The sequence below is a fragment of the Pleurodeles waltl genome, chromosome 4_1 (genome assembly GCF_031143425.1).
Source record: "Pleurodeles waltl isolate 20211129_DDA chromosome 4_1, aPleWal1.hap1.20221129, whole genome shotgun sequence".
NCBI lineage: Eukaryota > Metazoa > Chordata > Amphibia > Caudata > Salamandridae > Pleurodeles > Pleurodeles waltl.
Genome location: NC_090442.1, coordinates 987,027,965 through 987,045,565, shown reverse-complemented (window position 1 = coordinate 987,045,565; position 17,601 = coordinate 987,027,965). Strand labels below are relative to the sequence as shown.

At 40.5% G+C, this 17,601-nt stretch overlaps 1 protein-coding gene across 3 annotated transcripts in view; it reads right to left on the bottom strand.

Moving 5' to 3' along the window:
* LRRK2 (leucine rich repeat kinase 2) overlaps nucleotides 1-17,601 on the bottom strand; it is a 1,446,345-nt gene that overhangs the window by 1,232,831 nt on the left and 195,913 nt on the right. For all 3 annotated transcript variants that reach the window (XM_069229760.1, XM_069229761.1, XM_069229762.1), the window contains one exon: nucleotides 9,748-9,887. In XM_069229760.1, the coding sequence (XP_069085861.1) occupies nucleotides 9,748-9,887 (140 nt within the window). The remainder of the gene's footprint in view (nucleotides 1-9,747; nucleotides 9,888-17,601) is intronic.

Genomic DNA, 17,601 nt, shown 5'->3' with positions numbered 1-17,601 from the left:
GGTACATGGGACTAAATTAGCCTGATAGTCTATCAATTTTGGCTCTGGGACAAAATAATTTATGTAGAGAAACATAAATAACTCGACAACCACAAGCCCTTCGTGGCCAAACAGAAGCTACACCTAATCTCCCAGATCCAACGTTCAAATCACAACCTATAACACACCCAAGGGGTCACGCATACCATCTGTGTCACGCACAGCAGTCTAGCGAACAACACCTCTCACTTTTTTTTAGACATTAACAGTGTGTAGAAACCGGTAGAACTGAGAAAACCTTTTTAGACAAAAAAATTAGATTGAGATGCAGGCCCACTGTCACACCCAGGGCTATGTGTACCATCTGTGTCACACCCAGCGATCCAAGTGGTGAGGCTTCTATCCCCGTATCACACCCAGGGAACAAGCGTACCATCTGTGTCACGCCTAGTGGTCCAAGCAAACGAGCCTTAACCCTGTGTCACACCCAGAGGACAAGCGTATCATCTGTGTCATGGCCAGCGGTCCAAACGGCACACAAAAGCAACAACATTCACCCTTCCCAGCGTGCTATTGAAAAAGGGTTCCTGCTGCAGGAACGCATCTGAGACTGCCCTGCAACTTCTCAGTTAGGGCACATAAAATAGGTAACATGCCAGATTTCTGACAGTGAAAGGGTGCTCGGTTTAAATTGTTATGCTTTTCTTACTTTGTCAACGCCAAATGTTGGGACTAAAGCTCTGATGTAGTCTCTTATCCTCTTGATGGTGGCTTCAGGACAGTCCTCTGCCCCACGGAATCACCAGAACTTCCAATCAACTGCAGCGTCTGCTCATTTTTCCTTGTTGCACAAATGTGAATACATCCGGGCGGGTCCACTTCCTTCGGCTGCAGTCGGGTCCAAGGTACCAATCAGCTCCTATCTGGCTCACCAAAGTGTTGCTTGCTGTTGCTCACCTGACCTGCTTTTCCTGACTGAAACTTGGCTAACTCCCTCATTGGCCCTGCCACTGCCACAGCAATCCCACACCAGATACACAATCTCAAGTCAGAGCAGGATAAACAGACTCAATGGCAGAATATATCACCTTCAAAGAATCTCTCTAAGGCCTCACCACCTCGAGAAGCACCACTAGCAAAATGGAACACATGACCTTCAAACTCTTCTTCACCATCAACTCCACCCTGAGAAGCACCAACTACCCTCCCAGACAAAGCTCCAACTTTGACACCACCATCACAGACCTCATCTCTTTTTGATCTTTGACAACCTTAACTACCGCACGGAGGACCTCACAGACCCCCATAGGACCAACCTTCTTGAGGACCTGTCCAAACTTGGACTCACCCAGAGAGTGGAAGGCCCCATAAATGCCACGGGACACCTTGTGGACTCCATCTTCACCAGATTCAGTAATATCACTAAAGACAAGCCAACATCACCTGGGCTGAACTTAAGCATACCTACAAAATCCATCACCAATTCTTCACAACGATACTGGGACATGATCACAGGAGCATCCTGGTATGCTGAACTCCTACACCACTGGCCTTGACACAACAAAAACCTCCCCAACTTCATATTCAACTTGTATGATTCCTCTCAAAGTCACAAGAAACAGCATGCGTGCAAGCAATCTGGGACACAGAGCGCAGGCTCATCAAATGCCACCAGAAGCAACTTGAGTGCAGATAGGGATAAAATCAGGATGACACCAAAAAGAGAACCTACAAATCTGCCCTCAGACGCTACTATCAGTAAATCAAACTCACCAAACGCATCACACTCACCAACTGTATCATAAGCCGCACCTTCAGTGCAGAAAAATCTTCACCATGGTGAAAGGCTTCACCTCTCTGGCAACAAGTTCCACCAGCATAATCTCCTCTAAGGACTTCTGCATCCAGCTGTCCCTATACTTCAGCAACAAAATCACCAGCACCTATGACAACTTTGAGCCCCAACCAGACCATTTCACCCTCACAGCCTTTTTGTTCATATTTATCAACACCCAGAAGACCACCTTGACAACCATCACCACACAAGAAACCACAAAAGGCATGCAGTTAATACACCCTGGTGCACCATCAGACTCCTGCTCTCAGAATATCTTAGTCAAAGGACTTGACTCCTCAGTACAGCCCTCACCTGATCGTGAATGACTCAAACATCACAGCCACCGGTAATTCCACCTACCAGGATGCGTGGGAGCATGACACTGTACTCTCCCAGCTACCCATCTATCTTGTGGCTCCCCTGCCTGGTATAAGTAACGGAAAAGATGATAAACAACGCAATCTGGATTCAGGCCTGACCAGAGTAAAGAGACAGTCCTCAACACAGCCATGAACGACATCCAGATGACAATGGACAGATGGGACACGGCAGCCCACATCCTACCGGACCTTTCTGCAGAGTTCAAACTTGTCTCCCACCCCATCCTTTTCCAATAACTGCACAACGTTGGCATCCAAGCACCCACACTTTCCGTATAAGCCGCACCAAAGTCAGTCAGCTTTGCCCCCTTCACTTCGCACACTGTCCCGTCACCCTCATCTACTCAGTTTCACAAGGATTCTCACTCAGCCCCACTCTGTTCAATACCTAGTTGACCCTACTCACCAGAATCATCCCTGCCCATGAAATTAATATCACATCCTACAGAGGCAATGCCCAGGCCATACTCTCTGACAAGATGCCGTACCCTTGACATAATTAGATCTAGTTGTCGAGCAACAAAATACTTGGGGAAGTAACACTGCTCCCGGTACATCAGAAGCATTTTAATTTGGCATTTAAGATAATGCACCATCACCTTTTTTCGAACCAACTATATGTTCCCAGCTCTTTGTAGCCCATAGTTTAACCTAATACGATAAGCCACAGACAAGCCTCATGCTTAAGGGAATTGAGACCCAATTGAAGTCAAATTTTCCTATTAAAATGTCTGTGAAATATCTAATTCAGTTGAAATGTAGGGACTAATAAGTACTGCTACTCAAGAGGGCAAAGAAGGAGTGCAATCTTTACAAATAGAACAATTCTATTATTTGCTAGAAGTGGAATTGCCAAACAGCAATTGACTTGGAGGAGCAGCTGGTGGGTGCATTTTCTGCAAACTTCTACAAATGTTTGAGCTCCTCATCTCAAAGATTTTCTCAGGCAAGTGCAGAGCTGAAGAAGTCCTTGTAAGTAACAGGGCTGGTGATTCAGTCCAAAGTATCTTGTAATAGTAGGGTGCTGATGCAACCTCCAAAAATGCCTCAGGGTCGTCCATTTTGGAACTTAAGTCTGTACCAATATTGTCAGTAAACAGAATCTTGGGGTTAGTATCAAAAGATGTCTCACTACAGATTATAAAGGCAAAGAGAATCCGATACAGTATAAAGACTGACAGTCGTTATCTAAAAAGCCCCCTGGGGGATGTCTGAGGTCATGCAATCTAAACAGCAAAAGCTGGTCTCCAAGCTGTTTTTCACTTTTATTCTCTGCAGCACTTGAAAGAAACAGATGATGGAGGTCCTGGGGTGCAGACTTTCTGTCTTGCATGGACTTTAATTCATTATTTTTAAAACTTTATTGCCTTACAATGTATGCAACTGTCATCATCTTAATAGTAGTCAGCCAAACAAAAAAAAGACAACTTTAACAACCATCATCTGTATTTGTCCGCTGCAATGTTTAAACAACTGAAGGAAAATGAAAATAAAAACAATTAAAAAACAAAAGAGTAAACAAATGCACAAATAAGCAATTAGGGTGCCAAAAGTGTGAATGCTACAGGTTCTTCTCTAGCCAAGCACATAGATGAAGGATCATCACTCAAGCAGAACACTGCTGTCATGCCAGTTTCAATCATTTCACTACCAGGGAGTTCACGCACTTAGCTGTTGGAGCTTTTTTTTTTTTTTTTTAAAGTAATCACTACCAAGTCATTGAAGGACATGTTCCTTTTTGGTCTTGTGCAGTTCTACAAACTATATGGCTTTTGTCAGCACATTTAGAGCTAACCCTGCATCAATATATCATTGTAGTCTGAACTTACAATGAAGAATTTGGAAACGTTTAAATTATTTACCAATTTTGCTCAATATTTAGTTGCCCTTTTTAAATAAACCGACTGGAATGTTACCAAATAAATATTGCCCTGATTGTCTGTAATCTGGCAATATCAAGTATGTGAGGCTATTCCTGGGAATGTAGTCTAGAGATTCAACTGGGGAATGTTGGTGCAGATCACAAAAGTGAGTCAGAATCACTGTTTATTTACACTGTTCGTTTAATGACAGACATCAAACTCAGTATAAAAACTATATATTTGCTAATTCTTCAGGACCCAATGATTTTATTGCTACATGTGGGACCTCTTGCCCTGAAGTCTGACCAGCAGAATGCTCTGAACATGACGTTTGTCAGATTTTTGGGAATGTTTTCCAAAACACTGTAATTAATTTCAGTCTTCCTCTCGCAGTAACATATCCCTGCCAAGACTTGACCCTCAACTTTGTACCTTTGACCTCCAGAGCATGATGGTACCAAACATTTAGGGTTTTCTACATGTGTGGGATGCTCACAGGTTATGATCTTTGATCAGCACATTTTGTAAATCTGTAAAGCTGATGTCAGAGAAACGGAGGTGTAGGGTACCGGTTGTTGATAGCACGCATCACCCCTGGATTGCATGAAAAAATACAACAACAGTATATTTTTATTACCTACACATCATATGGTTATGACGTAAAGACATAAGACCGGACTTTCTTTTCAATACTCATATCCTTAAATGGCAAAGTTCTGATTACATAAATTTGAATAAATCAGCTTGTTAGTAGTGATTAGATTATTCTGGAGTTATTGTGGACTTAGTGAAAAATAGAAAGTTGAGGGATGTGACCTGTCACTTTAAAAGTAACACAATGTGTTGAAGAAATTCGGGTGAGCATTATGAGGTGGAGCTTCACAATGTTCCCAATGTGTTTAATTGTGTAATCCCACAAACAAGATGATGTGCAGTGCAAAATGGGCATAACACAGGTTTAATAAATTCAATGTAATTCATATTTTTTATTCAGACATATCATACATCCATAAATGTTTCAAAACAGAAAAGCACATTATTATTTAAAAAAAGACAACTATTAAAAAGCATTTAAATACATTAAAAAACAATGCATATTCTGACCGATATTAACGACCCAGCCACAACACACAATAAAAACATTACGACACAGATTAATAACGAGCCTGGTGCCTAAAAAATATAAAACAACCCAAGACTTCTCTGATGGGTTTTTCAGTTAAAACAAAGAGCCTGAAAGTGAGTATCTTATCGTCTGTAGTTTCAATGGGATCCATTTCTCATTGAAGTTTGCCAACGGGCCATAAGAACAGTCCTGGCCTGTTCACAGCACGAATCATTTTACAACCAGATCCGAGGTTTTGTCGTACATTGATGAGATCTATCTTACAGATGATGACTTGGACGTACACCTAACTAGGGTGGTCAAAGTTATACTATTAACATTACATAGTTACATAATTAACTTAAAATGAAGGCTGTCTACCTTACAGTAACCTTCCTTGGATTATGAGCTATCCAATGAGGGCAAGAGACTGGCTTCTGATTTCCTTCAGAAATGTGCTACATTGCAGCCTTCAAACACACTGAAGAAGTTGCAATCTCTGCTGAGATTCCTTATTTTCAGACAAACTTGCTTGCTGCACTATGCTGAGTGAGTGAAGCCCTTCTATGACTGATTTCTCCCACATTTTCAGCAAACTAAGGGATGTACAACTAAATTGATATCTTACGTGTTTTGCAAAAAAGATGTACTCGAGACAAAATATTTAAAAACTATGGACAGTAAGACCAAGCAAGTTCTTCGAGTCATACCAAGTTACTCCGGTTATGCCCATGTGGTCTACAACAAGGGACAGACTGTTCCTATTGCATATATGTCTCACTTGTACTCTTCGGATGAAGTATGTTTTGCTTCCATTGAAAAGGTTCTTGCAGCTGAATGTACAGCTATCTTGAAGGAGCGACCTTTGGCATAAGGAAAACTAATGATTGTGGTTTCTCCCATGCCCTCACTGGAGGCAGCCATCAAGGAAAGCATTCCTAATGCTCAGGCCCCACATCTGAGTTGGGTGCAGTGAGCCTCTTTTTTGAGTGCAGTGGATGTAAAGTTTAAGTATGATCCCACTCTTTGTACACAAGCATTTCTCCACTACAAACAACATTCCTTATACTCCAAAAAGCCTTGCCCAATGAGTCCTAGCAGAGCATATTCTATATGGATGGCTCGGCTCAACCAGCTATTCGACCAGCTGTAGGAATGAAATGCAAGTACTCTGCAGCCTGCATGGCAGTGCACGGTGTAGTAAAAGCTAGTGATTTTTGTCTGCCGTGCATCCACACTAAGACTTTAGGCAACAGCACTGAGCAACGTGCAGACCATCAGCACCCTGTTATTTGCATTACAAAAGGCTATTCCATCAGCTCCCACACTTATACAGTCAGATTCAACCTTCTGTGCTTAAGGGTACAATGCTGTTCTGTACAATGTTGATTTGCAACACTGGCACTTGAATGGATTTAAGGATTCAAAGGAAAAATCAAGTAAAGTTAAACAATTCTGGGGAAGAGTAGTTATTTACAAGATGCGCTTCCACTGGTCCATGTGGGGCACACACTGGGCCATCAGTGTGATAGATTCCATGCTAAAGGGACCTGTGCGGCTGACATAGCTGCCAAAGCTGCAATCCAGACTTTCAGAGCAACAGCCTTAACCAGATCTCAAACAAACATCGACACAGATTTTAACAGCCATACATACCACCAACCAAGGCAGAAAACCTCCTGCAGGCTTTCTTCCTACAGTCCTGTAGTCACATTACCTGGAGTGGGATAAAGGATAACACCTAACAAGGTGTCCAGATTAGAGTTAATCAGGGAAACTCATGAGGGACTGGCATCTACCCATGCTGGGGCCAATGCAACCGCAGCAATGCTACAGCAACGGTATTGGGGGCATTGTTTGTATCAACAGACTAAAAACGATATCAGGAAGTGTGACATTTGTCAGAAGATTAATCTATCTACTGTTAAGAGACCACTGCCAACTCCCCTCACAGTGTCCAATATCTCATTCAGGGTAATTTATTTGGACCACACCAGCCCAATAAATGTTGGTAAAGGTTATAAATACATATTGATAGCCACTGTCTCATGTTCTCAATTACAATGTGTGTGGTCACACAGAAATGCATGTGCTTCAGCAGCCTTAAAGGATTTTCAGCGTCTGGTAGTGACGGGGGCTATTCATTTGTTCACTCGTATAATGGTCCTGAGTTCGCCTCCAAGGCTTACAGGGATTCACTGTGAGTTTGTCTCCAATTTAGCAACCCATTTAGAGCAGAATCCAAGAGGTTAGTACAGTGAGCTAACATAATGATTAAACATGTTTTGACTGGCAGGGTACTAAGTTCCAGTCTTAGTTGGTACCGTGATCTATACTGAGTTCACAGGGCATCAAATAAGTTGCCTAGATGAGTATTGGGGGGATGCACTCCATACGAGGTACTCTTTGAAATTCCTATATATGTGCCTGGACTAGATAATCTTGGGAAAGTGGCAGGTGAAGAAAAGTTTGACCTGGAAAACCATTTGAATGTCTTATTGAGTATTGTAAAATTTTAACTATTACAAAACCACCACAAGTGAATAGAAGGTTAAAACCATTGTTGACTGGTGGATCCCTAAAATAGGGGATCTAGTTAGAGAAACCATCCACGACAAGTAAGCTTTTGAACCATCCTACAGATCATCAATTACAGTCCTTGGGGTAAAAGGTAAAAGAACTGTCATTCGGTTTCCTTTGTCTGGTTTAAAGAAAAACAGATGTGTCCATTAATCATGTGAAAAAGCACCATGTGGCTGATTTTCTACAGCACACCGTCGGTGATACCACGAATGATTCAGAGTAGAGCGTCTCATCCTTTCTCTACTCTGAATGAAATACCTCTTAATGAGAGCAGTAACATCAATAGTATGGGTTCACAGTTGGGGATATTTGAGCATGCTATATCTTCAACACTACACAGAGCAATGAACTTTACTGACAAATCTGATACTGTCATCACTACAGTTGCAAATGTTTCATGCAACTCCGTGATCTATTATGAAGGACCATCTGAGCCCACAGCAAATGAACTGATGCCTTTTTAGAGGCTAATCACAATAATGACTCCGAATTTTGCAGAGAGAACTTTTCATCATGATTTAAAGTTACTTAACACCATATAATGCTGGGCGCTGCCACTGGTTCCATGACAGGTACTTGATTTCACCTTGGTCCTATGTCTGTACTGTTCTAGAAGTGTTTCTACTCATCATATCACTCCCAACAATGACTAATGTTCTGCCACTACTGAATGGACACTATATTCCTGAAAGAACAATTGCACAAACTGCGGTTCATAACCTGCAGCCATATCTTTCATTTCACAAAGCTTGCAGAAATCTCTAGGCTGCAAACATCATAACTTATCCTGTGTCCGAGGGCATAGCTTGGGAAAATGTTTCATATCAAACCCAAACATCTCCAAACAGCTGGTATGTCTGTTCTGTAACTAAAGATTGCCACGGTGGAAGCTGCACTGCAGTGTTAGCGCTATCATACTCCGAAGAGGACCGGGAGAATCACATGAACATGGGGAGGACATCACAGCTGTAACCCAAAGAAGAGGGAAGAAGGGAACAGGTATTGATTCCTCAAGATGAGACCAATGTTTCTGAAAGAGTGCATTATATACTGCATCTATTCATATGATGCAGCAGTATCAGTCTGTATCACCCATCAGGCCCCTATCCAAACACAGTTGCCACTTCCAGAAAGGGGGTGACATCTCAGATGGATGACAAAAATGGGCAGTCCCTGCCTGCAAATAAGGGTGAATAATTAAAATTAGAGGCCCAGGCCTCTTCTGCTGTAGCTGGCTGACTGCCTTCCACAAACAAGAAAAACATCAACATTTGCTTCTCAGTGTCAGTCAGCTTTGACAGTTCACCCTCCATCTGTTAAAGTATTGTGGCAAATCAGATGCACATGGAAATTCCTCTAATAAGCTTTAGTGACACATTTCCTGCAACATAAGTCAGCAACCATGCCAGTGTACTGCAATGTTCCAGATATATCCAGGACAAGTGAGCTACAATGAAAAAGTAGGAATATCAACATTTGCAAAAATCTGCATAATGTGAGGTATGCACTCCCTATGCCAGACACATGTGGGACACAGTTCTAGAGGCAATGGTATGTACAACTTCTCAATTGGGTCATATAATTACATGGGCCTAGTGCTACATATATAATATTTGTAGACAACCATGTCTAACACCAGCCAGGACCAATAACTGTCATGGCATATACAAGTAAATAATGAGTAGTTCAAGGGTTATGCTCCCCTTTTATTGTATATTGCAGAAGTAGGAGCTGCCAAGAGGGAAATGCATGAGGCTTGGGAAGCTTTTGGATTATTTTGGAAAAGTAGGACCAATCCAAGAAAGGTATACACTTCAGAATTCAAGCTTAAGGATGAGAAAGGTACAGGAGAAGGTAATGACAAAAGTTATTGAAAATAGTCATACTATCCTGTGTCTGATGATCCCCTTTCACATAACGTTCACAGTTCACTATAGCCTATTCTCATCTACATTATAATTTTATAATCCAGGTAGCACATAATTTAAAAAAGAATCTCACCTGAACAGCGGAGTTATTTCTATGAAATTGTAATGCTGTGCAGGCAGCATCTAACCAGCAAAGTGGATTTGTTTCTTCTTCCTCTTCTTCATTTTGTTCTTCCATTTCTTCTAGGTCTCGGTTTAAAAATATTGTCTCCACTTGAAAGCAACAAGGTAAGAGTAAAGTTGTTTAGGATGTCATTTTAACTTGCTGTCACATGAATTGTACAAATATTTTTACTACTGTCATTTTGTACAAGTTTTCAATACAATTTGGATGTGTTTACGGAGGCACTTTATGTCTAGCTTATATTACTACATATTAATAGTCAATAAAGAAAAAATTCAGATTTGACTGCTATTTGCAGAATCATTCAGCTGTGTTTACAATCCTGTGCAGGTCACAATATTCTAAAACAACCTATCTGAGACCTTTTGATGACAGGATGCTGAACATATACCTATGTGTCATCAAGCAGACTAATGGCAGTTTGGATGTCACCTACCTAGAAGGAGAATGCCTTTTACCACTGCTCTGTGGATTAATTGAGACCAAAAGTACCAAAACAATTAGGAGTACATGGATTCATCATGTCCAAATCATGTCCTTGGTGTTGAACAGCAAAAAGTGCTGCAGTCACAATTAAAGCCATTGTGGAAATGCAAATACACACAGGAATACCGTGAAGGAGAAATATTTATTGAAATGCTTTGTTTGTGAAATAGCAGTACCAATATCTGCTAATCCAATTCTATGCAAAAATAGAATAGAAATAGAAACAGACTGTATCAGATATATGGCGTAATTCTCTATATACTGGATATGAAACACAATTTATTTATAAATTATATATAACATATTTCACTAGGCTTAGGGTCAAAGCAATTCTATCCATGGGTTGCTCTATCCTATGGTCCAAATCAGTTCACAACTTATGAATCCCAAAGAAGACTGATCCAAGGTGCCACAGGGATCACCCAATATATGTAGTTCTCCTTATAGTCCATGCAAAGTTCTTTAGAGGCTGGGGGGTTTAAGACTCATTACTATTGTTTAAATGTGGTTACCGCTGCATCAATGTTTTGGTCCCCAAGCATCTGACAAGTACATGGGACCATTCTCAGGACGAAGTGTTGAATGCTATACAGACCCTTGTTAAACAATCATACTTAAAAAGAAATAATTGAAATAAACACATAATCCACTAAACCAAGTCAATGCAAGATAAAGAACCAAAAAGTATGCCACTATGGAAACCAAGATATGGATCAAAACCGCACCGAGTTCAGAATAAAAACAAACTAATTAAGACATCAGTTGAAAAAACAAACATTTATGTGTAAAGAACTAAATATAACAAACCGACACCAAAACAATCCATGAGGTACTCACACTGATTGTATGATTTCGAAATCATGAGGTAACTACAGTAATGCCACACTATATGAAAAACTTCAAAGTGACCCCACAATTTCTATCTGTAAAATGATTCTTGCACAGACTACACAGGGCCCAAGTAATTCCTGGCTTAGTGAAAGAGTTTGCATACCTTGATAAAAACACATTTTTCTATTCCTGCTCTTCACATGCTACCTTGCTAAGTCGGCAGGGCGACCTACTGTGGCGGGTTGTAACTCGATATTAAAACCTTTGGCGGAGTGTGAGCAGTTTTCCAAAAAAACATTCGTCCCATGAACCAGATTATATATTAACGACAGCAGAGCAGTTATTAACCAACTTGAGGGTGAAATGTTTGATCCTACCCAAGAGTTACTTGTCACCATGGATACAGAAAGTCTCTATACCAATATTCCACAACAAGCCACCCAAGATGTGATTCACACAGTTCTAGAAACACGTACACGGCTTCATGCAGTACCACCATCAAACATTGTAGATTGTGCCTCTATTACACTAACCCAGAATATTTGGCAATGGTAGCAGTTTTTGCCCCAGATATAGCCAACCATTATGTATCACATTTTGAAGCTCAGACGATTTACTCAGACAAACCCATTTACATCTCATATTCGTAAATGGTTATGATATATTGATGATATGTTTCTTATTTGGAGCAGTTCTCTCGCAGAACTCAGATCATTTCACCACTGCCTTAATGATCAAATTCTACACTTGAAATTCTCAATCGACCACAGTCACTCTCAAATTAATATCTTGGACTTAATGATGAAAACAGATAATGATTGCCTTGAGGTTAGCCTATACACCAAAAATACGGAGAGGAATAAACTACTGAAGTACAGGAGCCACCACCCGGGAACTTTGAGAGACAACTTGCCTTTTGGTCAGATTCTGAGAATTCAACTCAATTGCACCAATAAACCAGATTATTTCACAGCGGCTAAAATGCTTTCACAGAAACTGGTTGTAAGGGGCTATCCACCAAGGCTAGTGACACAATCCCTTAAAAAGACATGGTACAATAATAGAGAAGAAGTACTGAAAGTCAAAGAAAAAAAAACACCATGAATACTCGGATTTTATGTGTAACTACCTCTGGGACAATGACTAATTCCATCAAATATTTTTTTTGAAAAACTGGCATTTACTTGAGTCATCTAATTTCACTTTAGAGACCAACATTTTCTTTTAGAGAGGACACAATTTGAAGGACAATTTATTCAAAGCCTATAAAGAACCAAGAAAACCAACATTCACACAATTATGGAGTTTAAGCCCAATGGTGGGTCATTACAACTGAAGGGATTGTACAGCTTGCAATTTTACTTCCACCACAAAAAGTGTTTGCGTTAATGGAAACGATTGGTTATTTAAAAAACATTCCAGCCCTGCATCTAAAAATTTCATATACTGTATTCAATGTCCTTGTGATTTAAAATATATTGAGAAAACAACCCTAAGAAGTGAGACGCCGGACCCCGCAACACGGATCATGGGTCCGATGCGATGTACATAATGCACCTCTGGTTGACCACTATCAGATGTTACACCATAATGCTAATGAGATAAGAGGGATTCTTCTTGGATGCTGTGACTGGTTACACCAGGATGTGGATCATTTACTTATGTTAAAAGAAGACAGATGGACCAGGCATTTTGATTCCGTTACCAAGGGCTTAAACCAACATACTGAATGCCAAATTTTAGCCACTTTACCTTCTTGAACCCTTTATGGTGTCTTTACTCTCTCTTTTTGACAGCTTCCCATATTGATATTGCTTTTATTCCTGTGGCTGTACACACTATCTAGACAACATGATTTTGTCTGGCAATACGAGCTACTTGCCTTAAGATGACAACGGGTGTGTTTTCTCTACAATGTACCCACTGATATGGGAGATATGCAGCCTTTTAGTTTGACACCCCATTATAAAATGGCCGTCGTTTATATGGTATTTTAATTGATATGGATTAAAGAGCCACCAGCTACCCCAGGGAGCTTATACTGATGTATGCTTTCATGTGCCACTCTCATAGCTTTCTTTTTGATTATCATTAGGTTGAAACAGTTTAGAATTAAATTACCCTCTTTCAACATGGCTGCTGTGCATAATGTTTGCCAATTCAATTTATTTGTGAAGTTACTGTTGACCCTAGGGCTATTCCTCCTGATTGACATGTGACTGCTTCCCAGTTGTATCTATTCTTGTGTTTTGTGGATGTTTCTTTCGAGTAAGACATCCCATTGTTTGCCGAACAACTCCTTTTCAATACGGCCGCTTTGATGTAGCACTCCCTATGAGCAACATGGCATGGGACCAGAACACACTTATTTGATGAAGATTGCCAGCACACGCTGCGTTCAAATGGGAGGCAATGCTTGTCCCTCCCCGCATGCTGTATTACTTATGTGGAAGACCTTTGGGTTCACTCACTGAGGCAATACTTGACTTCCCAACTGCAGTCTTAAATGTTTGGATAACGCTTGCCTTTATGAGTATTTAGTTTTGAATAGGGAATAATTTTAGTGTTCTATTTTTAGGTTGTTTAGTGATTTAACTTTGAGAATTGATAAGGATGGAGGGTTGAGATTGACCATTGCCTCCATTTTTTGTACACTCAGTGTGAGTACTTTGTGGATTGTTTTGCTTTCGGTTTGCTATATTTAGTCCTTTACACAAAGGTTTTTTACGGGTGTCTCACTTAGTTTGGTTTTATTTTGCATTTGGTGCAGTTTTGATCCACATCTTGGTTTCCTTGGTTGCGTTCTTCTTCATTTCTTTTTCTTTAATTGGCTTTGGTTAGTGAACTATGTGTTCATTGCAATTATTTTATTTTAGGTGTGATTGTTTAACAGGGGTCTATACTGTATTCAACACTTCGTTCTGAGGATATTTCCATGTCAGACACCCTGGAACCAAAACGTCAACAAAGTGACACCACATTTAACCAATCATAAGGAGTCTTAAACCCCTAGCTTCTAAAGAATTTGTATGGACTATAAGGAGGACTACATATATTGGGAGATCCCCCTTGCAACTTGGACCAATCTTCTTTGGGACTCATAAGTTATGATCTGATTTGGATCACAGGATAGTGCGATTCATTGATATAATTGATTTGACTCTATGCTAGTGACCTATGCGCTATATAATTTACAACTAAATGCTGTTTGATATCCAGTATTTAGAGAAGTCCGCCATATATCGGCTTCAGTATGTTTTTCACTTGCTCAATTTTGCTTATAGTTCGATTAACAGATATTGATAGTGCTATTTAGAAAACAAATTATTTCACGAAACATTTCTCCTTCGAGGGATTCTTGTGTGTGTTGACATTAATGCTCATTCCTCTGGAGGGTTACTGGGTTTCCTAAGTGTTGTGTGCTTCTGTTTGTGGAAATGCAGACACACAAAGGACCACTACAACCAGGACAGAGAACCGTAAGGGTTTTTAGAAAAGTTACACCACTAATTGGTATCACAGGATGAGAGAAGTGTGTTTGAGACTGTGATGCATATAGGACACATGGTTAAAACGGTCTTACAGCTACAGAAATGGAGTTTAGCGTCAACCAGAATGATCATGTAAAGGCCTACACAGAGGATCAGTGGGAACAACTGCCAACCTCCTGGCTGTAAAAGACTGCCACCGTTGACGTCTGCAAGACTTCATGTGAGGGTGGGACTGACCATATCACTGCAATGATCTTCTGCAACTGGTTATGTAAAGCAGTAAGAGGTGTCTGGCATAGCATTAAGGGGTATAAGAGATTTCATCTTTGGTATCTGTGCTCTTAATTTAGTGAATGTTTATTCCCTGAATGTAGCTAACTACTTTAAATGTGCTATTATGGCATATCACTAATGTTTTGATAATGGTGCTGCTATCTATTACATTACCTTGTAACCACATTGTTGTGAGTGTTTCATTATGGCTGTTCCCAAAAGCCACTGAATGAAAAAAAAACATTTAGTATAGTCTTGACACCTATTCACCTCTGTCCAAGAGAAATCACATGCAAATAAAAGGCACTGCTGGTCAGGATTGCTACACTGAAACATGACTACTAAGCAGACTCTTCCAAGTGATATGTTAACCAACCATGATGATGACTCACATGGAGTTGCCCTTACAAAGACTGCCAACTTTGCTAAAAAGTAGGAGGCATGGTACCCAATGACAAACACAATTTTTTTTTGTACAAAATGCCCATTGAACAAAAGCAGAAGTAGTAAAGAGATCATTGGTATTTAGGGCCAGATGTAGGAAACTACAAATTGCGAGTCGCAATGCCGGATGCAGGATGGTGTCCCTGACCCCATCTGTGAGTCGCAAGGGGGTCGCAAAGGCCCACCTTATTAATATTAATGAGATGGGTCGCAATTTGCGACCCCCTTGCGAGTCGCAGCACTCACAGGGATGGTGGCCTGCTGGAGACAGATTAGACAGCTTAGATTTTGTTCCTGATATTTTGTTTCTTTCATTGTCTCTGTGGTCCTAGACATTTTCTTCATTTGTGACATAGTTTGAGGTCTTCAGGAGTGGGACACATGCTCTGTCCTCTCCACTAATGTTTTCTATTAGCATAAAAATGATCTTACATATAGTTTAGTAATTTACGAACAGATATTTAGTATGTTCAGGAGCCACCATAAGAGTGGATTCAGCCATTGAAGAGGTAGTTTGCCTTGTGGTCAAAAAGAGATTAAAAACATTAGCCAGCCTCTCAATAAGTCAACTGATGGCAGGCGACCCCACCAAATATTTCACACCACAAGCAATTAGTTATGCTCCAAGTTGGGATCTTGGATCAGGGGTATTAAAGGGTTTTACCCATTCTGTGTCCATGGGAAATGTTTTAGTACATATTGCTTGTTGTGCCTTTGGATTACTTTCTCTGTAGAAAGAATGAAAAGTTACTTAACAGTACCTGTACTGTGTTCTATTCAAATTTTAAGTTGCTTCTTTATCTACGGTGACTGGGGTCAATTTTAGTTTCTTATACTGTATGTACTGGGTCAGAGTACCACATGGCATCCTCAAATGGACCTACTCCCTTTGTTTGTTTATATGCTCAGTCTTTCATAAGGGTGTGAACCTTCGAACCTGATTAGTGGGACCGGAAGGCAAAGTCGGGACATTTCCTATTCCCTACATCTGTGAGTAAGTTTGTGTTATGTTTTAATCTCCATAATATGTGGGTTGGGGTTTCTTTTAGTATTGCCTTAGTAATAGAATCCTCGAGCTTGTGGATTCGATGTCGGAACGGTTGGAATCAGTGAGTGGGTGAAGCGTTGAAGTTGCGGCTTATGCTGTTGTGGGTGGATGCGTAATAAAGGTCTTACTAAAGAGGAAAACGACTCCGTGTCAAGTGGCGACGAGTTACAACTTGGCATCCACCCTTCATCGGACCCATGTGCTGACAACACAACCTTCATGGATAATGTGATTTAACTATCCAGTGTTTGTTGGCAAAGGAAAACGGCAGTATCAGCTAAAAGGAAAACAGCAGTATCAGATAAAGTACAAAAGGAAAACGGCAGTATCGTATAAAGTACATGTTGAGATCTTTGTAAGTACTAATGACTTTTAAAACGGCGCTTAAAGTTATATTGCATGTAGCTGATTACAACCGACATGCTCCGTTAGGCACGCGCACTCATCTTTAGAATTCTGTTGCCGAAAGCTCCTGCATGCTCTTCTATAACCTGTGACTACGCTGTTGTTCTACGTTGATGACGTTGTTTCAACACCATAATTGAGGAGAATTAGCAGGATATTTAAAAGACAATCACCAACTGTTTTGTATGCCAGTTGCATGCTAGTTACGGTAGTTACGGCCACACCATTCACAACAGGATGTGCAAAGGTCATTAATGCCGCGACATTTCTAACAACCTTAACAGTATAAATTAACATACTTCCTACCGTGTTCTTGTAAGCTGTATTGCTGTGCTACACCTCAAGAAACAATCGACATACCATCTATCTCGCTCCACTTTGTGCTGCACTGCAGGAAGTGAATATGAACTAGTGTGCTAACAGAAGGGGAATTCTGGGATATTCAGGGAGTAAAACAGGAGAGTCTTTCACAAGGTATATTTTTTTATTTACATTCCAAGTTCTTTTGGTGGTGTTATTATTCAAAATGTCTCACCAGTCTCCCCTCAGTATGTCTCTGCCTCCATAATTCCTATCTGAATGGGGCGAGCCAATTCTACCATGGAAAAAATGGGTTAACTTATTTGATTCATATTTAATTGGTATTGGCGGAGAGAGATTTTCCCCTGCAAGGAAACAAGGCATTCTATTGCACAATTTAGGGGTTGAGGGACAGAATATTTATGACAGCCTTGATTTGATAGCCGTTGGTACAGCCAAAGGTGAACCAAGAGATGTCTATGAGATGTCACTCATGATGCTCAAGAAACATTTTGGTGGTCGCAT